Consider the following 26,123-nt stretch of genomic DNA (forward strand, 5'->3'; position numbering starts at 1 on the left):
TCTCCTAGGTCCTAGTCCAACACTAGCACATGCTCAGATTTTCAAATTTAAGATGATGAGCTACCACACTGGTGGCTGGGAGAGTGAGGAAGAAACAGACTGGATCCAGCCAAATACCCAGACACCCACCCCAAGCTCTGTCATAGTTCTATTTAAGAAAGAAAGGATTCTGAATGGAGGGTTTTCCCCTTCTTCTTGATAATTCCTTGGTGATTTCTGGTGTCCGGATGACTTCAGATCCAATGAACCTAATATAGGTATTCTGATCTCCTAGCAAATTGTGGAACTCAATGGGTCTTGCGCTTTGGGTATGAGACAAGCTGCTGGCCTCTCCATTATACACAGCAATGAAGTCTAGCAGTTACTTATTTTTCACACTTGTATCTTGGCTCTTCCGTGAAGGATCCAAGAGTGGCATACAGGGGGGTTATCCACTGAAGGAGCATCTCCACCCCCATTGTTAACCCAAGACACTGAGGTCCAGCTCCGATGGCCTTCTGGCAGTTCCCTCCCTGTGAAAAGTGAGGTTACAGGGTACCAAGCAGAGGGCCTTCCCATCAGACGTCAAGGAAATAAACAACTATCTTACTTTTAGAAGACATCTGAAGGCAGCCCTGTTTAGGGAAGTTTTTAATGTTTGATGTTTTATCGTATTTTTAGTATTCTATTGGGAGCCGCCCAGAGTGGCTGGGGAAAATATTATTATTATTATTATTATTATTATTATTATTATTATTATTATTATTATTATTATTATTAATTATCCTCACAACAACCCTGTGGGCTGAGACACATGCGTAAAATTTCCAATTGTGCAATGGAACTTTCTCCTCCTCCATAGGCCCTGCACACCCACAAAATCTGCTCCTGGGGGCTGCAGGACGATCTGGGGGGCAGCGCAGGGAGAGGTGAGGAACGTGAAGTTGCATGGTGCAACTAGAACTCTCCTAGTGCAGTGTTGGTATAACCCACGGTGACCGGCCCAAAGTCACCCAGGGAGTTTCGTGGCTCAGTCCGGATTCAAACCAAGCAACAAAACTCTCGCTGGATTTGCACCTCCATAAGGAAAAAGCAGGAGGTTCCACGCTACCCCTTTTGTGCCTGGTTTTACAAAATGCATTTGCATAGGGCATTTTGCTTCTCTTTGAGCCATCATTGAGAGTGCAAAATGTTATTCGATTCAATCTCCCCGTTCAAGGGAGTACAAAGCGTTTTCCACTTGTTTCCGGGTTACAGTAATAGGCTGGCATCCAAAGAGCCCGTTTAGACCTGAGGAAGTATTCCCACCCACACCAGAATCCCCCAGCTGTTTTCACAGAATCGTAGAGTTGGAAGGGACCATGAGGATCATCTGGTCCAACCCCCTGCAACTCAGGAGGAATCTTTTTTGTAACATGGGCCTCGAATCCATGACCCTGAGATTAAGAGCCTCATGCTCTACCAGAGTGCTGCTGGGGGCGATTTCCAAAATTGCTGGGAGTGGGGCACTGTGTGGATGAAGTTCTACATATAGTCCTTTTGTGGTTCTGGACTAAAGACAGCATTCAAAAGAGCAGCATCACACTTTGTGGCATTTAGGGTTAGGAGAAGAGCCTCCCGTCTCATTTCACGGCCAGGAGAACAAAAGAACCGTGGCTCTTTCAATGTCAAATGCGACACTTGTCAATCTATTAGGGGTGAAAAACAACAACAAAGCACTTGCCTTTGCTGCGCGCATTAGAATTTCCCTTTCTTGTTCATCTTTCCGCTGTTTTTCTATTTGATCAAGTTGTTCAAAGAATTTGAGCTGCGCCCGAACATCACTTGCTTGTTCGTATCTTTCATCATCCTAAAAAATGTGGTGAAATGGTTTCCATCAGGAAAAAAATGGGGGTGGGGAAATCACAAAGCTGCTCAATTGTACTGCACAGCTAAAAGAGAGAAACACAGAAACACACACACACACACTCACACACACACACACACACACTAAAGCTCAATATGTTCACTTAGTTGTCTTCAAACAGCAAGTTAATCTTTAAACTCATACAGCTGGCTAAAAACATGTTGTTGTTGTTTTTGTTTGTTTTTAATTCCACAATCTTTTCTATGATCTCATCAGGGTCTATAACGTTCAAGTGATATTTTCAGCTTCCTTTTTCAAAAAGATTCTTTTCCCCTAAAAGCCCAGTTCTTTAGGTCATGGAAACCTGTCAAGTCAACTCAAGAATATCTGATACTTATCCTTCTTTTAATATATTACACAATGTCATTTCCAGAGCTTGGTCTAAGGCAGAAAAAATAGGACAGTTCATCATTTCCTCTATTTTGTGTCTGATAATGACTGGAGGTGGATTTTGAGAAAGCATGTAATGGCACAGAATATCAAGACAACCACTGCCTAATCTCCTGTCCCGTCCAGTCCAGTGTTGAGCCAAATTAAGTTTAGGGGTACTCTAACCATAAGTAAGTCCAATTTTGACCTTCTCTGCTAATAGCTTTTTATATTCATATTTGCCCTAAATCAAGTCGGTCCTTTCCATGGAGTAATTCCAGCAGCAATGAGTTCCACCATTCAGCATCATGTAGTATTAGGGAGGGGGGCAGGGAATAGAGGGGAGGGCAGGACTACAGGAGGCAATATTAACCAGGCAATTTTGCGTATAGAAATAAAGCAATTTTAAAAATTGCCACCCCAAACAACACATCCATTCTATTCCCTCTTCGACTATAACAGTTCATAGTTAATAAAGCTTTGAAAACGGCACCATGTGATACACCTGCAACTCAGGGCACTGTGAGAATTTGCGGGGGAAGCTGAAGGCAACACAGCTGTCAAAAGAACATCCATCAATGGGAGGTTTTACACAAAATCTGTCATTTGGCTGGCCAGTGAGAAAGAAATCCCTTAGAGATTCACTTCACCCAGAATGACAAACCATGGCTTTTCATTACGAGGTAGTGAGGTTTGTGTATTCCCTCCTATCCTTGTTGCTTCCTTTGTACGTGAGGGGAGGAGATTAGAAGCCTCCACTTCTCATTTGCTATTTCAGCAGAATATATCAAACTATGGTTTGCCCTCAAGCCAGGATTAAACCAGGGGTGTACATAAATATAAACTTTAGAAGGAAATTCAGAATCATCACCACCCTCTCCCAATTTTATCCACCCTGCACTGCCCGCTTCTTAATGCAGTGGATTAATATATCTGATTTGTCATCATACCTGACAGCACCCCCATTGGTTTCATTTCAAAGTGCAAGAATTTGCCACAAAAAGGACCAAACAGGAGCTAAACCTAGCCAATGATTGCTTAAATCTGCCCATTTATTTAGCTATTTAATGAAAGGCATGCAGACTTCAAAAGAAATTTAAGAATTTAACTTGATAGCAGGTTTCAATAACCCAAAGTAGCTTTTTCTTTTTTTGTCCATGCAACAGTGTTTTTATGTCCCAAGAAGCAGCCCTGGCAGAGTTATTAAAGAGGAAAAACATTCCTGTTGTTGCCTTATTCCCATAATGCCTCCATTGTCACAGCAAAGACCGTGTCTACAAGACACACTTGATTTCTTCAGGCCTGGATGCTTTTGTTCACCACCATGAGGTCCTCTACTGCTAGGAAGGCTACAAAAGCTGTAAATCACTGGCTAGAAACAGAATTCCTGGGATTGCGTCTGAACTCTTTAAACCAGAGCTCAAAAGAATACAAGTTGCCAAACCTTCTCACTGTCGGTAAGACTATTTACCTTGTAAGACATATTCTTTTGCTGGGCAGTCTCCGATACCTTCTCAACTAGGTTTTGTAACCTTTGTTGCGTTGCGTGCGATACGTAGCTGACTACATCGGGGTGGATTTCCGTTATTCCATGCTTCTTACCTGTGTTTCCAACAAAAGCAAAGGCATTCAGTAACAAACCTAAGCAGCCATTGCCGATTCAGAGCCGAGTTCGTGTAAAGAATCACATTACTTGGGTTTCTTGTTGGTTGACTTGCCACTGAATGTGTGAAACGACTCCACTGGAAAGCACTGAGTTTAAGGTGATTCAAAAGTTCTACCTATGGTGTCTGACCCGTGGTGGCCCTTTCCTACCTACTTAACACCACTTGATACTGCAGCCCCCAAAGCGATGGCTATGCGTGCACAAAAAAGCACCCCCCCCAACAATTCACATAATGTGACTTACAACCGAAGAGCCCCATGCAGCTGCTTTTCTCAAACATAGCTTAGCAATTTCCTACAGTACTATGCACCAACGCAGCTAATGTTTTTGGGTTTCCTTACCAGCTGGATTGTGCCCCTATTGAAGTATGTGCACTACTTAACAGTGATATTAATTAGTTTCATTTCATTTCCTTTTATTTTATTTGCAATGGGCTTCATGAGTCTCATTGTGCTGCTTTTTGGGAAAGAAGTGTGTGAGTAAGGACACTATGACCCTCATTTTAAAATGGCAGCTATCTAGTGACTTGACCTACCCAAATATTATTTATTAATATTATAGTTATACCCCGCCTTTTTCCCTGACAGGACTCGAAGCAGTTTACAGATTTTTTAAAAAGGCTATGCGGCAATTTAATCCTAGATCTCCTAGGCCCAAGGCTACAACTCTAATCACCACATTACAATATATTTTTGAAAAGTTGTTTACAACAAGCAATAACTTTTGCTAGAAAGGGAAAGATGTAAGGAACACTTGGTAGCCTGCTATAGAAGCCTGATAATTATGCTTAGCTGATGACTGATACATAGCTATGACATAACATCCAATGGAAATGGTGTGTGTGTGTACTTGTGTGCACAAATTCATTCTGCTTTGCTGCCTGCTAGGTGCAATTGTTCTGTACAGGGCAAGTCACATGTTACAGTAGTAAAACACATGTTATCCCATACTGATATCCTCCACAGGGAAGCTGTAGCCAATTTGGGTTCCTGATAGCTTGAAACCAGGTTGTCCATGTTTCTTTTTATTAAAAAAAACAGGATGTTTGAAACACAGAAGCTACTTTTCTGGTGTGTAAAACATGGGAATATTTTTAAAGCTACCATATAAAGAGAGTCTCTGAATCACTGTACCTAATGCAGATGGCTCTCAGTGGCCTTTAAAGATAGCACATAGACAACTGTTGCCTTCGTCCCATCTACCCCTCATTCTCTATCCACTTTTGCTTAATGGAATGAATCTGTGTGTCACATCTAAGCTGTGCTCAATATGGGCCGCCACTGCTGGAACAGTAACATCATCACGTGGAACCATAAAAGGAAGGAGTCGCTTCGTATCACCAACCAGGCCATTATGCTTCTAAGGCTTACAGCAACTCACCTATTTCGAGTATCCTTCTTTGCAAAAGTGCCGGGAGAAGAAAGGTTTCGTCTTTACACGACCTTGTTAATGTGCCCACCAACTCAGAATTCGTGGCCAATATACGTGCGCTCTCTTCCGATAGATTAACTCCTGCCATCGAGGCGACGTCATTGATATCATCGTCATCCCTTCGGAAAGAGGGAACAGTAGATTCAAAATAAGTTGTTGTTTTTTCCCATCTGGTAATTTCCAAAAATGCCAGGAATTTGCAAAACAGCGAACTGTATTCAATGAGCAGCTGGATAGATATTGGGAGGGTGGGGGCAGCAAAAACAAAGTGATGGGCATTTTGCAAAACAATACGGAATTTAAATGTGATTGTATTGGCTCAAATCTGGATATTTTGGAGACACTGCAACTTGGTGCAAGGCAACTCTGGTTCTCTCCAAATTTTATCACATTCCAGAGAGTCTTAAGCAGGCTTCCTCAAACTTGGCCCTCCAGATGTTTTGAAACTACAATTCCCATCATCACTGACCTGCTAGCTAGGGATCATGGGAGTTGTAGGCCCAAAACATCTGGAGGGCCGAGTTGGAGGAAGCCTGGTCTTAAGAATGTAAGACGAGCTTGCTGGATCAGACCAATGGTCTACCTAGTCCAGCATCCTGTTCTCACATTGACCAACTAGATCCCTGTGGAAAACTAGCAAACAGGACTCAAGCACAGGAGCACTCTCCCCATTGCAGCTTCCAGCACTCCCTCAACAAGTGGGAATGGCAATTGGATGGAAGACTTGAGAAAGCCCCACTGCATGAGAGGAGATCTTCTTGGCTATCTCTGGATCCAACCCGTAGTAAAATATTGAAAGTATCAAAACTCAAAGAAAAGTAAACTGAATCCAACAAAACTACCAATCTAACGCGTTGGTAGATTTTCCCATTAATCAATTTATTGGGGGGGAGAATGAAAGACAATCCATAATAATGACAACAACAACAACAACAACAACAACAATGGGGGTCCTGTGTGCAATGCCTATTTGTGTGTTCAACAGTGTCTGCTATCCACAAGCTGGATAGTAAAAGGATTATAAATTTGATGAGAAAATACACACTTTAGGTTTTCAGCTAGGGGTAACCTAATGTATCATTCTAAAATCCATACGAGAGCTACACCTTCAATAGGCCAAGTAAAATGTCATGAAACGTCTAAGTGACACAGGAATCATCTGTCTAGATCTGCCATCATCAATTTGGACTACTACTCCCTTCAGTGCTGATGGGAGTTATGGCCTAAAATTATGGAGGGCAGCAAGTTAGCAAAGGCTATGCTAGAAGGTAAGTGGTGGGTGGGAGAGAAAATCAGAGGGGCGGAGAGAGAGATTTGGCTGGTGGTAAAGCTGTGAGTTTGCATCTAGGCAGGAAAAAAATGTGAAACCTGCACAAAGCCTCGAGTGATTGTTTCCTACGTTCTGCCACACTCCACTTTGAGACAAGGTATAGTATCAGCTTTATCAGCAGCTAACTATTTCCCCTATCCCTTCTTTACCATCTAGCCCAATGAAGAGTGCAGGAAAACTTGCAAGCTTGCAGTTTGGCCTAATAAAGGTATCGCCCTAAATGCAGAGATTTCAGATTTTTCTTCTTCCTGTAGGCCAACAAGAATAGCATCACTTTTCCTCTAACATATCCTGCTAGAGTAAAAGGAGTGAGTCATGGGTTACATGAATAACCGGGATTGTAAAAAATAATTCACTGAAGAGCATCTATTGCTTTTTGCACTCGGTTCATAATCTCTATTGTCTTGCGCTCTGGTAACATGCATGTTATGGGGACACCGACAGAAGGTAACGGAGCTCAGCATCCACTCTTGAGAGACAGGCTGGATTAGCTGTTCTTAAAACTGTAGGGCAGAGGGAACGAGACAGTTGGAAGAGAGAACGGTATAAGAGACTGGGGGTCAGGAATCAAGCAGGATGAGAAGGGGTGGTTCAGCTCATTGACTTCCCCAGGTCCAGCAGGGGGTGCTGTTGCCCGGCAACAAAATAAAATATAAAGGAAATCCAGGTCAAGCCTAGCTTCCTGTATGTTGGTACTACTGCCCTTTCCTTCCCACAGGAAAGAAGAATAAGCAAGGTGTGCAGCTCCCTGGTTCCAGCTGTGCATTTTATATCCAATGCATGCAAGTCTGCCTTTTCATGGGAGACTTACGATAGGGGAGAAAGTGGAGTAGAAACTGAAGACCACTTCCATCACCCCTAATATCTGTGGGGAGGGAAAATTAGTGGCGTATTGAGATAGGGAAGTAGAAAAGAAGAATGCTTCCTTTGTTCCCCTCTCGCTTGGGGTTTCTTCTCTCTTTGTTGCCCCTAAAATCAGGAAGGGCTTTCAGACCATGCCATCTCTCCTTCTCTTTTTAAAAATGTATGTTGGCAGGATACGTTGCTCCCCCACCAGAGAATGGGTTCTTCTTGGGATTTCCCCCTTCATTGCTGCCCCACAGAAGAGGGAAGAGATATAAGAAAGGAGAAACCAAGAGGTCCCGATCCAGCATTCTTTGAATCCCTTTGCTCAAATTGACAGAGCCTAATCCATCATAGTAGGCTGCCAGAAGGCGTCTACACACGAGGATCTCCGTGCTTTAACCTATCGAACATGGGGAGGCATATAGGGGGGGGCATTCAGAAGTTGCATAGGGGTCCGGCTGCACGGATTCCAGAAAGATTTGAGAGACACTAGGCAGGGCAGTATAATAAATACAGAAATGCAATTCAGCATGGAAGACAGAATGAGCCTACTATATTTGCTAATCCAGATAAGAAGATATTTAAAAGATCAGTATTTATTCCCTGGGTGCTGCAAATATGCAGCTACTGAGAAAGCAACATAAGGCATAACCAAAACACACACACACACACACACACACACACACACACACACACACAAAGTATCTGTCGCAGGGACAAGTGTCATTTCCAGGATTCCCCCACCCCACCCTCCTGCAAATCTCTTTGCACAAATGCACAGGATTACTTTACCTAAAAGAACCTCCCCCAGGTTCTTTGAGTTTGTTTTTTTGAGCAGCAGCTGCTTGAGTTGAAAGTGTAGAAAGAGCTTTGGTTCCAGGTAATACTGTCTGTTTTACCACAGGGACTGCAAGGAAAGGAAATCAAGAAAAATGCTCTGTAATTCAGAATCCACACAAACACACCAAAACCAGCAGAACAGTGCAAAGTCTTTACCTGAAGCAGAATTAAGAGGAGAGGGAGTTAAGCATAGAGTATGCGTAGTCCTGCCCAATGGCCTGATAAATCTGCTACCTGAGATGCTAGCTCAGAAAGAATGTATATTTCCTGTGCAGGTTTTCTGACTTTCAAGAATCCGATCAAAAAACTTCTCCAAAACAATCACGTACCATTAAGGGGCCCCGTGATTGAAAACATTGTTTTCCAAGTGCAATGTTATGACACTGCATCATCAGATGGCTGGTTTTTTAAATTTAAAAAAATCCCATTATAATAAATAACAAGAATGCTTCTCTCTTACCTGTCTGAAGCGGGTTTAGCTGAATTTGTTGAGGAGCAGTAAGCATAATACGGTTGTGCGGTGGCCGCAAGGCTACCATAGGGGTCTGTGTCAATGTCACCTGTGGTGGCCTGATCAACGTGCCTGGCTTTTGAGACTGCTGGATAACCTGAAAACATTTGAAGAGACATTCGTTTCAATAAACCAGCTAAGAACAAGAAAGCCTAGGTGCACTTTTCTTATAACATGAATACAAAGCTGAAAATGAATGAATTGCAGCTAAAATATTATGTTCGTTTTCCACATGGTCTCATCCTTCCCCTGCCCACACCCCTGATATTCTTATGAGGGTCTCTTGTCCAGTCTTCAGAGGGTAGCTGGAAGCGGGGAGGCAGAAAAGGGTCCTTTCCTTCCACTCTGCAGTTTTAATCTGAAATCTTAGGTGCAGTACTGCACCCAGAACTCAGAAACTGCTCCTGCTAATTAAATTCCCTGTCACAAAATGAGTCTATAACAATGGGAGTTTCGAACACTGACCTTGAGCTCCTTGGAGGAAAAGGTGGCAGAGAAACGTAAGAAATGAATAAAAAGTTTGAGAGTAGTTGCAGTTGACTAAGAATGCCAATTCAACTGACAGCTTTTGGAACCCTTTAAGTAAAGGTAAAGGTAAAGGCACCCCTGACCGTTAAGTCCAGTCGCGGACGACTCTGGGGTTGCGCGCTCATCTCGCTTTACTGGCCAAGGGAGCCAGCGTTTGTTTGCAGACATGTGGCCAGCATGACTAATGTGCTTCTGGTGAAACCAGAGCAACGCACAGAAACACCGTTTACCTTCCCGCCGGAGCGGTACCTATTTATCTACTTGCACTTTGATGTGCTTTCGAACTGCTAGGTGGGCAGAAGCAGGGACCGAGCAACAGGAGCTTACCCCATCGCAGGGATTTGAACCGCCGACCTTCTGATCAGCAAGCCCTAGGCTCAGTGGTTTAGACCAAAGCGCCACCCTTTAACCATGGCTTTTTTTTCAACAGGAATTCACTGGAACTCAGCTCCAGCATCTCCCAGGTGGGCACCATTGCCATTACAGTATAAGAGAACACAGAAGGCATTAATGGTGAGTTCCGGCACCTCTTTTTCTAGAAAAATAGCACTGCCTTTAACCATGCCACTAGTGTCTCAAATTAAAGCAGGCCATATGTGAAAAGGGTATTTTCCACATCAACCTAATAGGGTCTAGAGATGCATGATAAAAGATTTGCTTTATGCAGCCCTGGAGAAGCCCCTTGTTTTATACAACCACTACAGCCCTGTCCAAAGTTTTTCAAGAATGAACACCATTCCATTTTTAGTGGGTGATGTTGCTCTGCCAGACTTTGGGGTACAAGGTTGTCAGAAGCCTCTCCCCATTTAATGCATAATTTAGATACACGTTGTGAATCATGAGTCTACCTTGCCATAAAGCCCCGTTCCCCTGCAGTACAGGAACAGTGGGTTTAAGAGTAGCCCATCCTCCTAACTGCAAGTACAGGACGAGAAACAGCTTAGATCAGGCATCCCGAAATTCGGCCCTCCAGATGTTTTGGGACTACAACTCCCATCATCCCTAGCTAACAGAACCAGTGGTCAGGGATGATGGGAATTGTAGTCCCAAAACATCTGGAGGGCCGAGTTTGGGGGTGCCTGGCTTAGAACATGGGTAGGCGAACTAAGGCCTGGATCTGGCCCAATCACCTTCTAAATCCGCCCCACAGGTGGTCTGGGAATCAGCGTGTTTTTACATGAGTAGAATGTGTGCTTTTATTTAAAATGCATTTCTGTGTTATTTGTGGGGCATAGGAATTCGTTCTTTTTTCTTTCTTTTTTCAAAATATAGTCTGGCCCCCCACAAGGTTTGAGGGACAGTTGACTAACCCCCTGCTGAAAAAGTTTGCTGACCCCTGGCTTAGTTCTTCAAGTAACTAAGAGCAGGAATGCTGACAGGCAAGTGCGGGTAGTCAAATCCAATTCAGGTTTGAATCTTTAAGACACTAGCAAATTCAAACAAAAGAATAATGTCTTATTTTTAAATAAAAAATTCTTTCCAGTAGCACCTTAGAGACCAGCTGAGTTTGTTCTTGGTATGAGCTTTCGTGTGCATGCACACTTCTTCAGATGTTTTTAAATGACAACAAAACCTCTTTCGGAGAGGTTATCAATGCACATATGCAACAACTGACTTGCCATTCATTTAGCGCACGGTTTGGTCTCTTATCAGTAGCCAGCCTAATGCTCCTAGGAACCTTGCAATCATGGTACAATGGACATGGTTATCAACTACTGCTTCCCCCTAGCCTCTGGCAAATCATTTGAATGCTGATTCTGAACACGCAAGTTTTAACTGTCATAGTTCGAAGAACCTTTCTCCATGAACTTTTAAAAGCTACCTGGTGCGACTGGCTATCTTGCAGTAATGAATCCAAGAAGTTGCTTTTGGCCTATGCAATCGTAAATAAAGTTGGAGTTCTTATTACAAAATACACTGAAATAAATATAATTAAGAACTCTGGCCAGAAGTTTCAACCAAAAAGATGCGTTTACTCGTAAGTAAATACAAATATAGTATCAATCCTGTTAAGAATTACAGTCTTAAATGAAAAAATAGTTTCACATTGAAAAATCCCTTGAAAGTCTTTTAGAAATTTTTCATTTAAGACTGTAATTCTTAACAGGTTTGGCCTATGCAAAGCAGTACCTCCCTTTAATTTCTCCTGTACCTACTGCCAATACTGTAAACTCTTCGTTTTCAGAGAGGCTGCGATGGTAACAACTCACAGCAATTGCTAGAGTAAGTATAGAAGTTGTGCTGTGCAGCTGAGGGCCAATGCACAAAAGTTTGCAATATATCCTTGACAGAGCTTTTTCTTTATCAAAAAAAAACAACTGATAAGCACGCATGAAATATCGACAAGATAACTGGTTTTACGTTCAGTTTATGCCCATTACTGACTGGCGTTAGGAAGGAAGGGGTTCAGTTTTCTGGGAGGTAAAATGTAGGATTGATTCATTTTGGTTTACACACCACCTGCGTGGGCTGCCCTTGTTTGCCAACCCCAACTTGCGTCGGCTGCGTTAGGCTGATGACCGGCTGCTGCAAGGTACTTGTCACGGTGGCAGGGGTCTTCCCCGCTGTTCGCTGAACTGAGCCGCTCAGCATCACTGCCGTCAGGGCTGTCGTAGGCTGCGTCGTGGGCTGCTGCTGCTGGCTTTGCTGAATGAAAGCCGCCGAATCTGGAGTCAGCTGTCTCAAGGCAGGTAAGCTCCGCTATGGGAACAAAAGAGGAAGTGATGTTTCGAGTGTCAATGCGTACCCCCCCCCAAAAAAACCCAAAATATTGCATCAAGTTTCAGGTATCCCTAGAAGCATTGGAAATGTGCAGTAGTTCAGATAATATGAGCTGTCATGAATGACACTCCCATGTAGCATACTGTTAGACAAGGAACACAGTCAAGAATCAGAAGTTATCTCAAGCCTTGCTATCCAGAGATAAAAATCCCTAACAAACAAGGAATCTTAGGTTGTATCTGTAATACTTACTTGTCCAAAGGAGACTGACTTTCTCTGTGGAACAGTAAACTCTATACTCCAGCCAAGCAAACAACCTGGCTACAATTATGTCACGAGAGGGGCAAATCAATACACCAAAACTGCGCCGGCTTTGTCTTCCAATTCATTTCAATTACTGAATTCACCAGAGTGACGCCCTCATTTGCAGGGGCAAGTGGGGATAATAATACTGACCCATCTTGCAGAATTGTTGTAAAGATGCCTGTGCAGCGTGAGAAGTGCTGAAGCTAAGTTAAGAGTTGCGCGTACCTCTTAACACCCTGGGATGAAAATAGTACTTGGGAATCTGCCTCAAAGCAGGGGGAAAGCCCATCCTTGAAGAGGAAATAAAATCTACAGTCTGCAACTCTTGACTGCACAGGCTTGACAGGAATGCTCAAAGCACTGACTTCTGAGACAAGGAGTGCCTCATGAGTGCAAGATCTGACATTTCTGTGCAAATCCCCTAAGATGGACTGGAAATACTGTGGATTTTACCACATTATCAGCAGAAACCAAACAAAAACGCAGAGTATACTGCATATTTATTTATTTATTTATTTATTTATATTAATACCCTGCCCATCTGACTTGGTTGCCAACAGTATGGTGCTAGCTAATATTTAACCAATGGAACTGGCTCATAGAATTCTTATTTTTCCTATTATTATCATCATCATCATCATCATCATCATCATCGTTAAAATTTGTATACCGCCCTTCATCCGCAGATTCCAGGGCATTTCACAATAATTGCTAGTTGCAAATCAGAAGAAGTGATATAATATCAAGCTTGGAAATGCACAGAAGAAGTGATATAATATCAAGCTTGGAAATGCACATTTGCATACACCTTGCACACACAATACAACATGACTTCGGATTTACACACGTTAAATTCCTATAGTTCCTCCATATACACCTTTTTTAGGAGGAAGGGATGTTGAGAGCAAGAATGCATGTGTATACCCAGCATCACACATCATCTCGCCAGGTCTACCAGATTTCTAGCAGTGATTGTGTGAACACAGTAATTCAATATTCCGCATACAGAATATTGTCACAGCTGCACTCCATAGATTTTACATCAAGAAAATTTCCCTGTGATTCCTCTTACGAAGAAACAGAAAGAGAATTTTTGTTCTTGTAGTGAAACTTTATTACTTTAATTTGGTAGCAATTTCTAACTGTGTTTCCTGCTTCTTTATTGAGAAGGGCAAGAGGCTTCTCTGCCAAAGTGATGCAACTAGAATGAAGAGAGGTTGTTACCTTCAAGAAAGGCACAAGGTAAGGTTGAGGTGAAGAATTAAGTTCCCGGTACAGTCTGCTGGTGAAATCTTCTGCTTCAATTTTTCCATCCTGAAGGATAAAATTCAGATTCAGATTTTCCAGATAATGAATTCCAGATATTAAGCCCTCAACCATTTAAATGTATAAGGAGGACATAACTTCTTAACAAGATACAGTTGTACCTTGGTTGCCAAACACCTTGGTACTCGGACGTTTTGGCTCCCAAACACCGCAAACCTGGAAGTGAGTGTTCCGGTTAACAAACTTTTTTGGAAGCCGAACGTCCAACGCGGCTTCCGATTGAGTGCAGGAACCTCCTGCAGGCAATCAGAAGTCGCACCTTGGTTTCTGAACCATTCTGGGAGTCAAACGGACTCCCAGAACGGATTAAGTTCAACAACCAAGATACCACTGTACTTAACTGGGTAAATTTATTTAAGGCGTTTTGCAAGAAGAATGCTACATATTCATCCAACATAAAAATACAAATAACACATCTGCTAGCAAGTTCAGTTTAAATACATTTTTAAATCTACTTGATCTGCTCTTGTTTTCTATGCTCATAAGCAGAATGCTAATCATTTCAAAAAGTCGTGAAAAAGTGTTATGTTTACATCAAATGGTAGAGCTTTTATTTTGATTGGATTGTTTTTGATTCCTCTGCTTTTTCAGATTTGTGACTAAAGGGTTCATCTGTGTTTTTCAATACTGGAGAGCAATGAGAACATCCATATGACTGAAGCCTTCTATGGTTTCCATGTCACATGAATGAACTCTGAGGGTATATCTTGCCTAAGTTTTGTTATTCCATACACATGTGATGGATGTAATAAAAAAAAAAGTTGGGGTGAGGGGGAAATTCCCATATTTTCATTTTAAGCAGTCAATCTTTTTAATTATAGGTAGGTAGCCGTGTTGGTCTGCCGTAGTCAAAAAAAAAAAAAAAATCCTTCCAGTACCACCTTAGAGACCAATTAAGTTTGTTCTTGGTATGAGCTTATCTGAAGAAGTGTGCATACACACGAAAGCTCATACCAAGAACAAACTTAGTTGGTCTCTAAGGTGCTACTGGAAGGAATATTTAAAATCTTTTTAATATTTTGAAATTATTTCCTTAATTCACCCTTTTTAAAAAAGGATATTTGTTTTAAATGAAAGACAAGCTGTAAGACACTTATAAGCAGGTTGCTTCTCCATAGCTTCCCCTGCTCATTGACCTTATATCTAAAAATAGATGTTCTGAGTTGCATCCATAACACCTTATATATTACTTCAAAATTTGCTCCGGTATTACAACAGGGGTAGCTAACCTGTGGTCCTCAGGTGTTGTTGAACTCCCAGCTCCCATCAGACCCTGCCAGCATGGCAAATAGTTAAGGACGACAAGAGTTGGGAGTACGGCAGCATCCAAGTTTTGGTAGAGTATGAGACTCTTAATCTCAGGGTCATGGCTTTGAGCCCTACATCGGGCAAAAAGATTATTACATTGCAAGGGGTTGGACTAGATGATTCTCACGGTCCCTTCCAACTCTACAATTCTACGCTTGTATGCTATGCTTCTAAAAGGAATAACACTTTTCTTCTTAAGCAAAAGGAGTAAATGCATGAAAAGTATCTTGTCATGTCTACTGCTTCTCAAATCTTTGTTTTGTGTAACAGTATTGAAAGTCAACATTTTAATCTCTTATTTTCAAACAACGTTTCATAACCGTATGTCTGTGGCCTGGTTCAGACAATCCAGCAGACTGGAGATGAGATATGGCAAGACTCAGGCTCCCAAGGCCTCAATCCCCATCTTCTCCTTCATACATGCAAGGAGGAAAGTGGAAGTTTTGCTTTAGAACAAACTGCAGTTCTGTGCCGCACCTCAACTCAAGGAACAGTGGTTCGTTCCAGCCAAAGTTGTTAAAAACAAATGATTAAACTATGGTTTCAGATCCTGACTTATTAACTGATTTTAGTTAGAACTAACCACTGTTCCTTGTGTTTTAGACAACATGTGAACTGTGGTTTATTTTAAATTGGAAGCTTTCGTTCTCTTCCTCTTATATGCAAAGGCAAAGGAGAGGGGAGAGACTCATTCTCAGTCACCTACGCTATGTTTCAGATGAGGATCTGAACTAAACCGGTGTCTGTCTTACCAGCAGGTGCTGAACTAGTTCTTTCACATTAGCTGCAGTCTCAGAAGACTGCTTTCCAGAAGAGGCCAGTTTTATTAGCGTGGAGAGAAAATTCTTGCATTTCTTCACATTTTCCATGGTTTCCTATGGGAAGGAAAGATAGAAAAAAAAGTGAGAGTGGATAGGGTTGTGTTTTTTTTAATGCAGTGTATTTGAATTCAATCTGAACACTCTAGAATCCCTTTCAACCCTATTGATTTGCAACACTGCCATTCAAATTGTATTTGGCCAGGGGTGTGGATATTCTGTGCCCATGCATAAAAAACACATGATGTGATAATGGAAACATGCCAGATTCTCAAGGATCCTGGCTTCCTTGTTTTTGTCTTAAAGAAGGTTTATGGCCCTTGTTACTACAAATAAGTTTCATGGCTTGTGGGGCAATGCCTGTTGAATCTTAGAAGCTAGAAGAAGCTGAGCAAGTTTTCCACTATTGCTCTATTGTTATTAGGTTTCAGTGTCCTGCCCAGTTCTTTGCCTCTCCCATCATCACTAGGAGTAGAATAAATTGAGCAAAATAAGCAAATTGCTTGTGTCATTTAATCCAGCTGTCCCCGACACAGAATTTAGGTTACTTTGGTGCAGAACTTGTACTTGTTTTGTTTCATAGCATGTGTGTGGCACAGTAATGTTTACCATAATTCCCACAAACATTTACACGATCATAGCACATTTGCCTCACTTAGCAGTTTCATACTCATAAGGTACGAACTGGAGTGTCAATACTGTGCCAGCAAAGTAAACCGTATGCCCTACACTGAACACTTGGTGGAAAGTTAATGGAAGCTGGCAAGATCTGGCTTTTGACTTGCAACAAACAGTCATCGGGAGCTTACTGTGGCCGCAGCTGAGGCTATGGCGGCTGCTTGCACCGCCCTTTGAGACGTTCCAGTCTGCACAGCAGTTGCTGTTCCTAATGCTGTCGTTTGTGCAGGATTACCCAGAACAATCTGAGGCTGCAAAGATACACAGATATTAGACAATTATACAGAGCTGCAAACGAAGGGAGGATGCATTTTTATCAGCTGCAATATGCTCCTTACAGTGATGTTAAAACAGGCTCCAAAAAAAGAGAGACTCTTGCTCTGGCCACCCGTCTGACGCAGTTAAATGAAACAACCACCAGGTGGCACAAAGCCCTATGCATTCAGAATTCAAGACAGTGGAAGTTGATTAAACAAAGCATGTGTTTTTGGTGCAAAAGGTAGAAGGCGGCAGAACACAGGACCTATGAAATGGGCTACAGACCTTGTGGTGCAGCCAAATAAATCTATTTTGCTTCTGCTTCTTAATAATCATTCCCAATTATTATAAGGGCACTGTGCATGCAAACAGAACAGGCATGAGGGTAAAAATTTGGGGGGGGGGGACTTTGGTTTGCACCCCATATCAGTCACACAGGAGAGTAGCATACAATCAACATATGTCAAGGAAGAATCGGTGCAAATCGAAATACACTGAAAAATTTGCACAGTTAAAAGCTGTTATTCAGGGGGAAACGTTTAGAAGCGTAGTCACTGAAAGAGAAACTCTTTGCTGGTTCCACCTATCCGCTGACTCCCAAAAGTCTAAAGCAGCTGGAATAACTATCCACAAGTACTAATCTGGACCACCCGTAACATAGTTTCAGGGGTGTTATGAATCTTCAACGATGCTATACTTGTGCAGCTCCTGCAGAAAGTCCACACCCCTTCTGAATTAAGACACTTTACCATTTGAATGCACCAGCTTTTTAAAACTCAGTAAGGGCTGGGCTATTCAGTAATTTCTGTTTGCACTTATTATTGTACTTACTCTTCCTTTACAAGCTACACGTAAGCCCCACCGCGTTTGATGGAGTCCACTCGCATACTTGGGAGAATGCCCCAGTGTGACATAGTTTTACATCTCCATCATCATCTATTCTCATAAAAATTAATGGCAACCAAACAGCACCCTATGTTGGCAACCTTACCTGAACTACAGGGGGCCGCTGTAGCGTTGTCGTGGGCTGTACAGTTGTCTGTGCCTGAGACACTTGCTTGATTATAGTGGTTGGAGCCACCTGCCGCGCAATGATAGGCGTTCCAGGAGCCTGCAAAAAAGAATCCCAGGTATGTTCACAGAGAAGTAGGTAGCCACATATAAATAGGTAACATGCCCATTTTAACTTAGAATCCAACCTAAGGTAAGTTGGGCTGAAATTTTATGTTCCAGCACTTTCTTCAGTTCTGCATCTTTTAAAGCAAATCCACACCCAGTACTTAATCCTGAATAGTTATAGCTTTGAGTTGTTTCAACTGCACATTTTCACAACTTTGGATCTAGTCTAGATTTTTCATGGGGTTTTTGTGTTTTTTTTAACCAACAGGTTTATAACCCACTAGGGCTGGACGATATCTGGTTTTCAGCATTGTGATATATCACCAGCTAATCATCATATATATCACAATGTCTGAAATAAGGATGGAGGTACAGGTGAAACTCGAAAAATTTGAATATCGTGGAAAAGTCCATTTATGTAAGCTATTGTTTTCATTAGCTACTGGAGTTTAATATATGAAATAGACTCATGACATGCAAAGCGAGACATGTCAAGCCTTTGTTTGTTATAATTGTGATGATTATGGCATACAGCTGACGAAAACACCAAAGTTGAAATTGTTAATTTGGGGTTCTCATCAGCTGTACGCCATAATCATCACAATTATAACAAATAAAGGCTTGACATATCTCGCTTTGCATGTCATGAGTCTATCTCATATATTAGTTTCACCTTTTAAGTTGAATTACTGAAAGAAATGAACCTTTCCACGATATTCTAATTTTTCGAGTTTCACCTGTATGTAGAGGCATTGGCTGGCTTCATGGTTTTCCCCACATTGTGATTTCTGCATAGCACACAAACATGAATGTGCACGCACACGCATGCACACACTGACACACACCACCAGTATCATGATATGGACTTCAAACCGGTTTTGGACAATGTTCTATTTGATTTTGTGGGCTATAGGGCTGCAATCACAGAAAAGTCACAGGGCTTCTCTTACTATCTTGATCCCAACATTGATATGGCAAGTTAGATCTTCACCAAAGTTTACTGTGAAGATTAACAGAGTGCAGGATCAGGTGGGTAGCCGTGTTGGTCTGCCATAGTCGAAACAAAATAGGAAATTCTTTCCAGTAGCACCTTAGAGACCAACTGAGTTTGTTCTTGGTATGAGCTTTCGTGTGCATGCACACTTCTTCAGATACCTGAGTGCAGGATGTAACTGCAGAGAAGTCTGAACTTGATAACTGGCATTATTAATTAGGCTATTTTATTATTAAAATTCCAAAAGCAGTATGTCAGGTCTCCGAGCCTCTAATCAAAAACCTTGGGATAAAGGCTGATTTTCTGTTGGAAAAAATCCTCCTTTAATCCTAATATTTGAAGCTGCAATTTGATATTGATTTTAAAAAATAAATAAAAAAATCACATGGTTATAATTCACTTGTCTGAATTTGCATAAAAATGTTATGGCCCTAAGACTAAATCTGCATTGTTCTAATAGATATTAACTAAACAGTTGAGGTAGAATCAGAAAGCATGAGATGATTAATTATCCAAATCAAGACTTTCAGATCCTTAAAGTAGCCCAACCTCCCCATCCTTGCTTCAACTTCAAGTCCCTATCCATCCAACCCGAAACTATGGCCAAATATCCAATATCCTAAAGTATGGCCAAACACCCAGACTTTTAAATACTCCAATTGGAGTGGATTGTAAAATGGAAATTAAGGTGAGCACAACTCTACAATTATGACCAGGTTAACTGAGGAATGTGAGTTTGCTAGCACATAATCTGGATTTTTAAAAACCAGAGGTGAACAGAAGTCATGCAACACTAAACTCAGGCCAGGGGGTTCAGTTTGCCTCAGAATACCCCATGTGGCACTCAGCACAAAATCATGAAGCTCAGGGCCAAGCAAAGAATTTTGTTTTCTGAGCAAGAGGCAGCTGTGGGAGGCAGCAGGTAAGGCTGCTTGTTTTTGTAATTTATACCACAGCTAGCATTCCCAGAGCTGCTTACAAAACAATAAAAATAAATCTTACAGAAACACTGAATACAGCACAGAAAAAAGATAGAATTCTGATCAGTGAAGATGCACAACAGCAAGACAAGGTTTTGTTTCTTTTTTTAAAAAAACTTGTTTTTTAACAAGTTATTGTTGTTGTTCAGTCATGTCCGACTCTTCGTGACCCCATGGACCAGAGCACGCCAGGCACGCCTGTCTTTCACTGCCTCCCGCAGTTTGGCCAAACTCATGCCAGTCGCTTTGAGAACACTGTCCAACCATCTCATCCTCTGTCGTCCCCTTCTCCTTGTGCCCTCAATCTTTCCCAACATCAGGGTCTTTTCTAGGGAGTCTTCTCTACTCATGAGGTGGCCAAAGTACTGGAGCCTCAACTTCAGGATCTGCCCTTCCAGTGAGCACTCAGGGCTGATTTCTTTAACAATTTAGCAACATTTAAAAAGGCGAGGGGGGGGGGGACACAGTAAAATCTAGTTACAAAATGCTTAATTTTTTTCCCCTGGGGGCATTTTTCTACTCAAATCCACACACGCCCAAGCTGCCTTTTTTTAACCAGTCTTGGGAAGCACCTAGGGGACAATTCTGAGCAAAAAGCACAGTGGAGGGGAGAGGGTCAAGCACCTCTTTACCATTCATCCACTTCCAAATGCAACTTCCTACAGCCTTTTCTTTTTGTTTAAAAACCAAACAAAAGAAAGCACATTGATGACACAGTTGCATGCACCACCCATGAAGCATCTAGCATCGGCCTCAGTTGGAGTCCTGAAGTCTCATGCTTGCTTCTGACCACAGTAGCCAATTATATTCATGCCCGTTTCATGTTCAGACCATTAACTTCCACATTTATTAAAAAAAGGAGTGATTCTGAGGATGAAATTAACAAACTGATCTCCATCTAACTACTGAAAAGTGGGTCAAGATCCAAGCACAAAGTCTGCAGTAGGCCTCAGATTTAATTTGCAAACAAATATAGAAGAAAAGCAACGCTGCTAGTCTTTAGGGTTCTATGTTTTGGAAGTGTTTGCGGTAAACAAAGTTCTGGACAGGAATTCAACTCGTAAGGTGCTAGGAGTTGTCATGACACAACTATCAGCCAGGAAATGCATGTCTCCAGATACACACTCTTTCCCCTTTCCTTTATGACTGGATCACAGTATGAAAAGCCGAATGCAATACCAACCTATGCAAACAATATTGTGTATGCATGTTAAGCAAATATTTGCAAACTTGCCACATTTGGATCATTCGCTTCAGCTATGAAATTCGAGATTTTGGGCCATGGAAACCTGGAGCGCTTTTAACACAGCAGGTGAAAGCTCTACAATGGGAAGCACATGCAAAGGATAGAACTAGGAGCTGCTTGTTTTCGGGAACAAAATCTTCACTGGAAGGCTGGTGGGGAAATGCGGGTCTCTCAGTGGACTGAGAATCCTGCCACCTAGAGTCAGCGCAGACATACTTTGCAGGCACGTGGAATACAACGCAGGGCATGTCAGGGGAAAACACTTGGAGGCAGCCAGTTTGGATACCCTCAAATGTAAGGAAATTTAAGATTTTATTTTACTTACGTTTCTCAGTGAACTGACCTGCACAGTCGAGATCTGGACCGGAGAAGCACTGGTGGGGGTGGCAGGGCGAGGAGCCATGGTGGTTTGAGGCTGGGACTGCGCATGGGCCTGCATTTGCGCCAAAGCTTGTTGAGGGATCATCAGTAGCTGGCCATTCTCGCTACGCACAAGAACCATGCCTGAAAGGGAGGGAAGAAAGTGCCCGTCAGGATTGGCTTGGGAAACAAGGAAGTCAATTCCACATGCGGGAGTAATGAAGATGCAACTTGGGACATCGTTCAGTGAAAAGAGTTTTGATGAGATTCTGACGTTGTTTTCCCAGGATAGTTAAACTCAAATTAACCAAAGAATATTTCCATTACCAGACTGCACAATGGGGAACGTGGTCCAATGACACAGTACATTCCTTGCGTGCAGAATCCAATCCCCTGCCCTTTCATGTAGAACAAGGGTCAGCAAACTTTTTCAGCAGGGGGCCGGTCCACTGTCCCTTGGGGGGCGGGGCGGACTATATTTTGAAAATAAAATTGAACGAATTCCTATGCCCCACAAATAATTTTAAATAAAAGCACACCTTCTACTCATGTAAAAACACCAGGCAGGCTCCACAAATAACCCAGAGATGCATTTTAAATAAAAGGACACATTCTACTCATGTTAAAACACACAGATTCCTTGACCGTCCACGGGCCGGATTTAGAAGGCAATTGGGCCAAATCCGCCCCCCGGGCCTTAGTTTGCCTACCCATGATGTAGAAGAACCTTGGAGAGTCACTGCCAACTCAAGTGTTTCCCAATCTTTTTCTGATCGTGGCCCCCTTCTGACCTTGTTTCCTTCCTGTGCCCCCCCCCCATGGATGTAGCCAGGGGGGCTGTGGGGCAGCTCCCCCTCCCATAAGAAAAAAAATAATACAATCAACTCAAATCTGAGATTCTGCCCCCCTAACAAAAATCCTGGCTATGCCCATGCCCCCCCCCTCCTACCGGTAGAAAGGTAGGCATTTAAATGCTTTGTTTGTAAATAGAACATGTTTTATTTCTATTTTTTATAATTTATACAAAATACAATTGCATAAAGTTATAGGACCATAATGCAATATTGTTGAAGCAAAAAAACATAGAATCATAGAGCTGGAAGGGAACCCAAGCGTCATCTTTCTAGTGCAACCCCCCTGCAATGTAGGAAACTCAGCTAAAGCATCCAGGACAGATGACTATCCAACCTCTGCTTAGAAACTTCCAAGGAAGGAGAGTCAAGAACCTCCAGAGGCAGATCCATCCTCCATGTATTATAAAAAGTAAGCAACACTTATTTGACCCCAGATATTTGACACAGAGGGGGAAATCTATAGATACAGTCCAAAAGACACACAGGGAGTTTTGTATACATGGGAGAATTTTAAAAAGCAAGTGCTCCTCACTGACCTGGTGCAAAAAGATCTTGTCATCCAGAGGAGCCCTGGCTGCCTAGATAAAACACTGTAGCCCCACACACCCTTACCTGGGAACTCAGTGTGGCTTTCTTCTGAGTAGGCACTTAGTTACTTACTAGATGAAAGTCAGCAGCACCAACTGACCCTGCTCGTCTAGGCACTGAGGTGGATTTCACCGCACGCCTTGCAGAGCCAGGACAACGCTGCCACCAGGCCCAGCAAATGGCAGCAGCAACAAACAGCTCTGGTTCGCCCAGCCCTACCCATTGCCACCCCACCACTGCACTTACCTGACCTGGGGGTACTGGATCACGGGCTCTACTGGTCAAAGCGGGAGCCTCAGCAATCACCCTCTCCCAGTGGAAACAAACCAGGACAGCTCCAAGAAAACGCATGTGGCAAAAAGCAGCGTTAGGCCCTGGTGGGCCGGCCCCTTATCCACTTGTGATTGGCCAAGTGGCTAGCCAGCCAATCATGATTTTTCTTTAAAAACCTGTGGGTTTTTTTCCTTCACAACGTGGCAGTTTTTCCTAGCAACAACTCCATCATGAGGTATAATGAGGGAAGAGAGAGTGGCTGGCAAGAGAAGTCTATTGGCCTTAATGTTACAAAGGCACATGCTGCAGGAGCAGAACCAAAACTGGAAAGGTTGTAGGCCATTTACTATGCATTTTGCACCACACCTCACCCTAAAGGCACAGAAAGGGACACAAGGGACCCTAGATACACAGCCACACACAATACTTATATATGTAAAGGTAAAGGTAAAGGGACCCCTGACCATTAGGTCCAGTCGTGTCCGACTCTGGGGTTGCGGCGCTCATCTCACGTTACTGGCCGAGGGAGCCGGCGTACAGCTTCCGGGTCATGTGGCCAGCATGACAAAGCTGCTTCTGGCGAACCAGAGCAGCGCACGGAAATGCCGTTTACCTTCCCACTGGAGCGGTACCTATTTATCTACTTGCACTTTTGACGTGCTTTCGAACTGCTAGGTGGGCAGGAGCTGAGACCGAGCAACGGGAGCTCACCCTATTGCAGGGATTCGAACCGCCAACCTTCTGATCAGCAAGCCCTAGGCTCAAAACTGGGAGAAAAAAATAGTTGCCAGAGGTGTTGTCATGGACTGGTTGGACACAGAAGAATGGTGGGAGGGACCTGCTGTGGAACCACCAAGGGAAGATGGCTCAGAGCCCAGGGAATGGTGGTGGGACAATGATTGGTCACAGGGAGAAGAGAGAGAAGACTAGGGAGACGGGGAGTTGGAAGCTGAAGGGGCAACAGGCATGCTGGGAGAGTCTGTGGCAGATAGCAGTCCAGAATCAGAAGTAGAAGCTGAAGCAGGGGGGTGGTTGGTCAGGAGGGAAGTTAAGAGGCAGAGATGAGTCAGGCTAGTGAAGAGTCGTGTCTCTCTCTCCTGCTGTGACAAGCCCACCTCCTTGCTAGTCTTCCAGAATCAGAAGAGGGATGAAGCGGGAAGAGCAAATATTGCCACGCAGGCACAGTCTCTGATTGCATGGGGACATAGGCAGCTGCGGGGAGGCAGGGACCTTCAGTCTCAGCAACTATTTGGGGGGGGGGGGCAAGACCTACTAGAGATGAGTTGTGGTGCTCATTAGGCCTGACCCTCCATCAAGTCTGTGCTGATCGTGTTTTTGCTAATAAAAAGTTGACTCCAACTTGCACAGTGCGATTTCTTGCTAGCTCGCTTCTGACAGAGGTTTTTTGAAACATACCACATCTGTATACCACTCTTCCTCCAAGGAGTGCAAGTATACATGGGTGCTGTCTCATTTTAACAAGAGGTAGTTTAGGTTGAGATACAATGAATGTCTCAGAAGTTCCCTAGAGCGCTTCAGAACATCTGAATGCAGGTCTCCCCAGTCCAAGTCTAGCATTCTGTTTAGGACACTGTGCGAGCTTTCATACTGATGTAGTTACTTGTCTAGAAAAGCCATTGAGCTTCTCCCCTGTAACTCACTTGTGAATACAACAGCAGAAGGAAAAACCTATTAAATTCAATCTCTATTAGGGCAGCCTTAAAAGCCACCAACCAATTAAACAGAGGTTTTCGTCAGAAAAGGGAACACAAATTGTCTAACTTCTAAATTAATTTCCCATAACAGATTTAGTCACAAAAGTGGTTATAAAAACCATAACTGGCCTCCAGTGCATCTGTAACAGACGGCGCAGTGCTGAATTACATCCCAAAAGAAAAATAAAAAGGACGAGGCAAATAAAGCTGCCGTTCCCTGCTTAACCACACATATCTACACTCTTAACCTGCTGTAACAGCTACAGTAGGGAAAGGGCTGAAAGCAAAATTCACACCTGGTCTCCGTTCTTATGGGCAGAACTGGGATGTAACAAATCCAACACAATTAGTGAAGCATTCATTCACTGAAGTTCATCTAAAGAAATACGTCATGCTCCATTCACACATAATAATTGGAGCAAGTGATGAGCATGCATGTCTGAACTAGCCCTATTTAACAGACAGAATTTGCACATCGCCTCAGAAAACAATGCAAAATTTCTGTGGAGCCAGTTCACACATTCAGCCACAAAATCAAGTGCAGAGTAATAAACCAGTGTCTAAGCATGCATGCACAAACATGCTCAGCGTGGCTGCGAAGAAGGATGGCTTGTGCTGTTGACAAGAGTTATCTACATTGAAGGGAGAAACAAGATATCTGACAAAGAATATATCACGAGGCTCTCCAATTTCACTTTTAAAAAGCATTTTTAACCTAACGTATTAAAGAGAGGAGCTCTCCCTGCTTCTCCCTCTTGCTTAAATGCTCCCTTGCACTTAAAGGATCAGGGCTCATCCTTCCCTGTGCCCATCCAAAGGATCTCCGGCACTAAAGGAAGGTGGATACATGTCTCTGGAGAGCTTCCATCAGCCCAAACAGCCAGTTCAGGGTTAGATGAAGGACAAAGATAATGCAATACAGGGTAGCTTTATGCTATCTTCCATGGGGCCCGGAGAGTCTCTACAAATAATCAGCACAGTCAATAGCAATATCCATCAAAAGTCACAGAAAGCACACCGCCCAACTAAAAAAGCAGAGAACCTCTCCTTTATCTCTGACCACAGGAAGTTGTCCAAATTTTAAAAATCTAACATTACTTTCTAGATGCAACCAAGCTCAGGATAAGTTGCCTAACTTAGTATTATTATCCATCTTCCGTGTGGCTCTGACCA

At 42.9% G+C, this 26,123-nt stretch overlaps 1 protein-coding gene across 4 annotated transcripts in view; it reads right to left on the reverse strand.

Annotated features, from left to right (window-relative positions):
- TAF4 (TATA-box binding protein associated factor 4) overlaps window positions 1–26,123 on the reverse strand; it is a 75,397-nt gene that overhangs the window by 10,878 nt on the left and 38,396 nt on the right. The window contains exons 3-13 of one of the 4 annotated variants that reach the window (XM_033153674.1): window positions 21,486–21,664; window positions 17,813–17,932; window positions 16,695–16,814; window positions 15,820–15,942; window positions 13,658–13,747; window positions 11,867–12,106; window positions 8,828–8,975; window positions 8,320–8,434; window positions 5,301–5,470; window positions 3,726–3,856; window positions 1,703–1,828 (exon numbers count right to left, since the gene is read on the reverse strand). In XM_033153674.1, the coding sequence (XP_033009565.1) occupies window positions 1,703–1,828; window positions 3,726–3,856; window positions 5,301–5,470; window positions 8,320–8,434; window positions 8,828–8,975; window positions 11,867–12,106; window positions 13,658–13,747; window positions 15,820–15,942; window positions 16,695–16,814; window positions 17,813–17,932; window positions 21,486–21,664 (1,562 nt within the window). Of the gene's footprint in view, window positions 1–1,702; window positions 1,829–3,725; window positions 3,857–5,300; window positions 5,471–8,319; window positions 8,435–8,827; window positions 8,976–11,863; window positions 12,107–13,657; window positions 13,748–15,819; window positions 15,943–16,694; window positions 16,815–17,812; window positions 17,933–21,485; window positions 21,665–26,123 lie in introns of all 4 variants that reach the window. The other 3 variants (XM_033153675.1, XM_033153673.1, XM_033153678.1) reach the window with 3 other exon arrangements.

This window comes from Lacerta agilis, chromosome 6 (genome assembly GCF_009819535.1).
Source record: "Lacerta agilis isolate rLacAgi1 chromosome 6, rLacAgi1.pri, whole genome shotgun sequence".
In the NCBI taxonomy this organism is placed as follows: Eukaryota; Metazoa; Chordata; class Lepidosauria; order Squamata; family Lacertidae; genus Lacerta; species Lacerta agilis.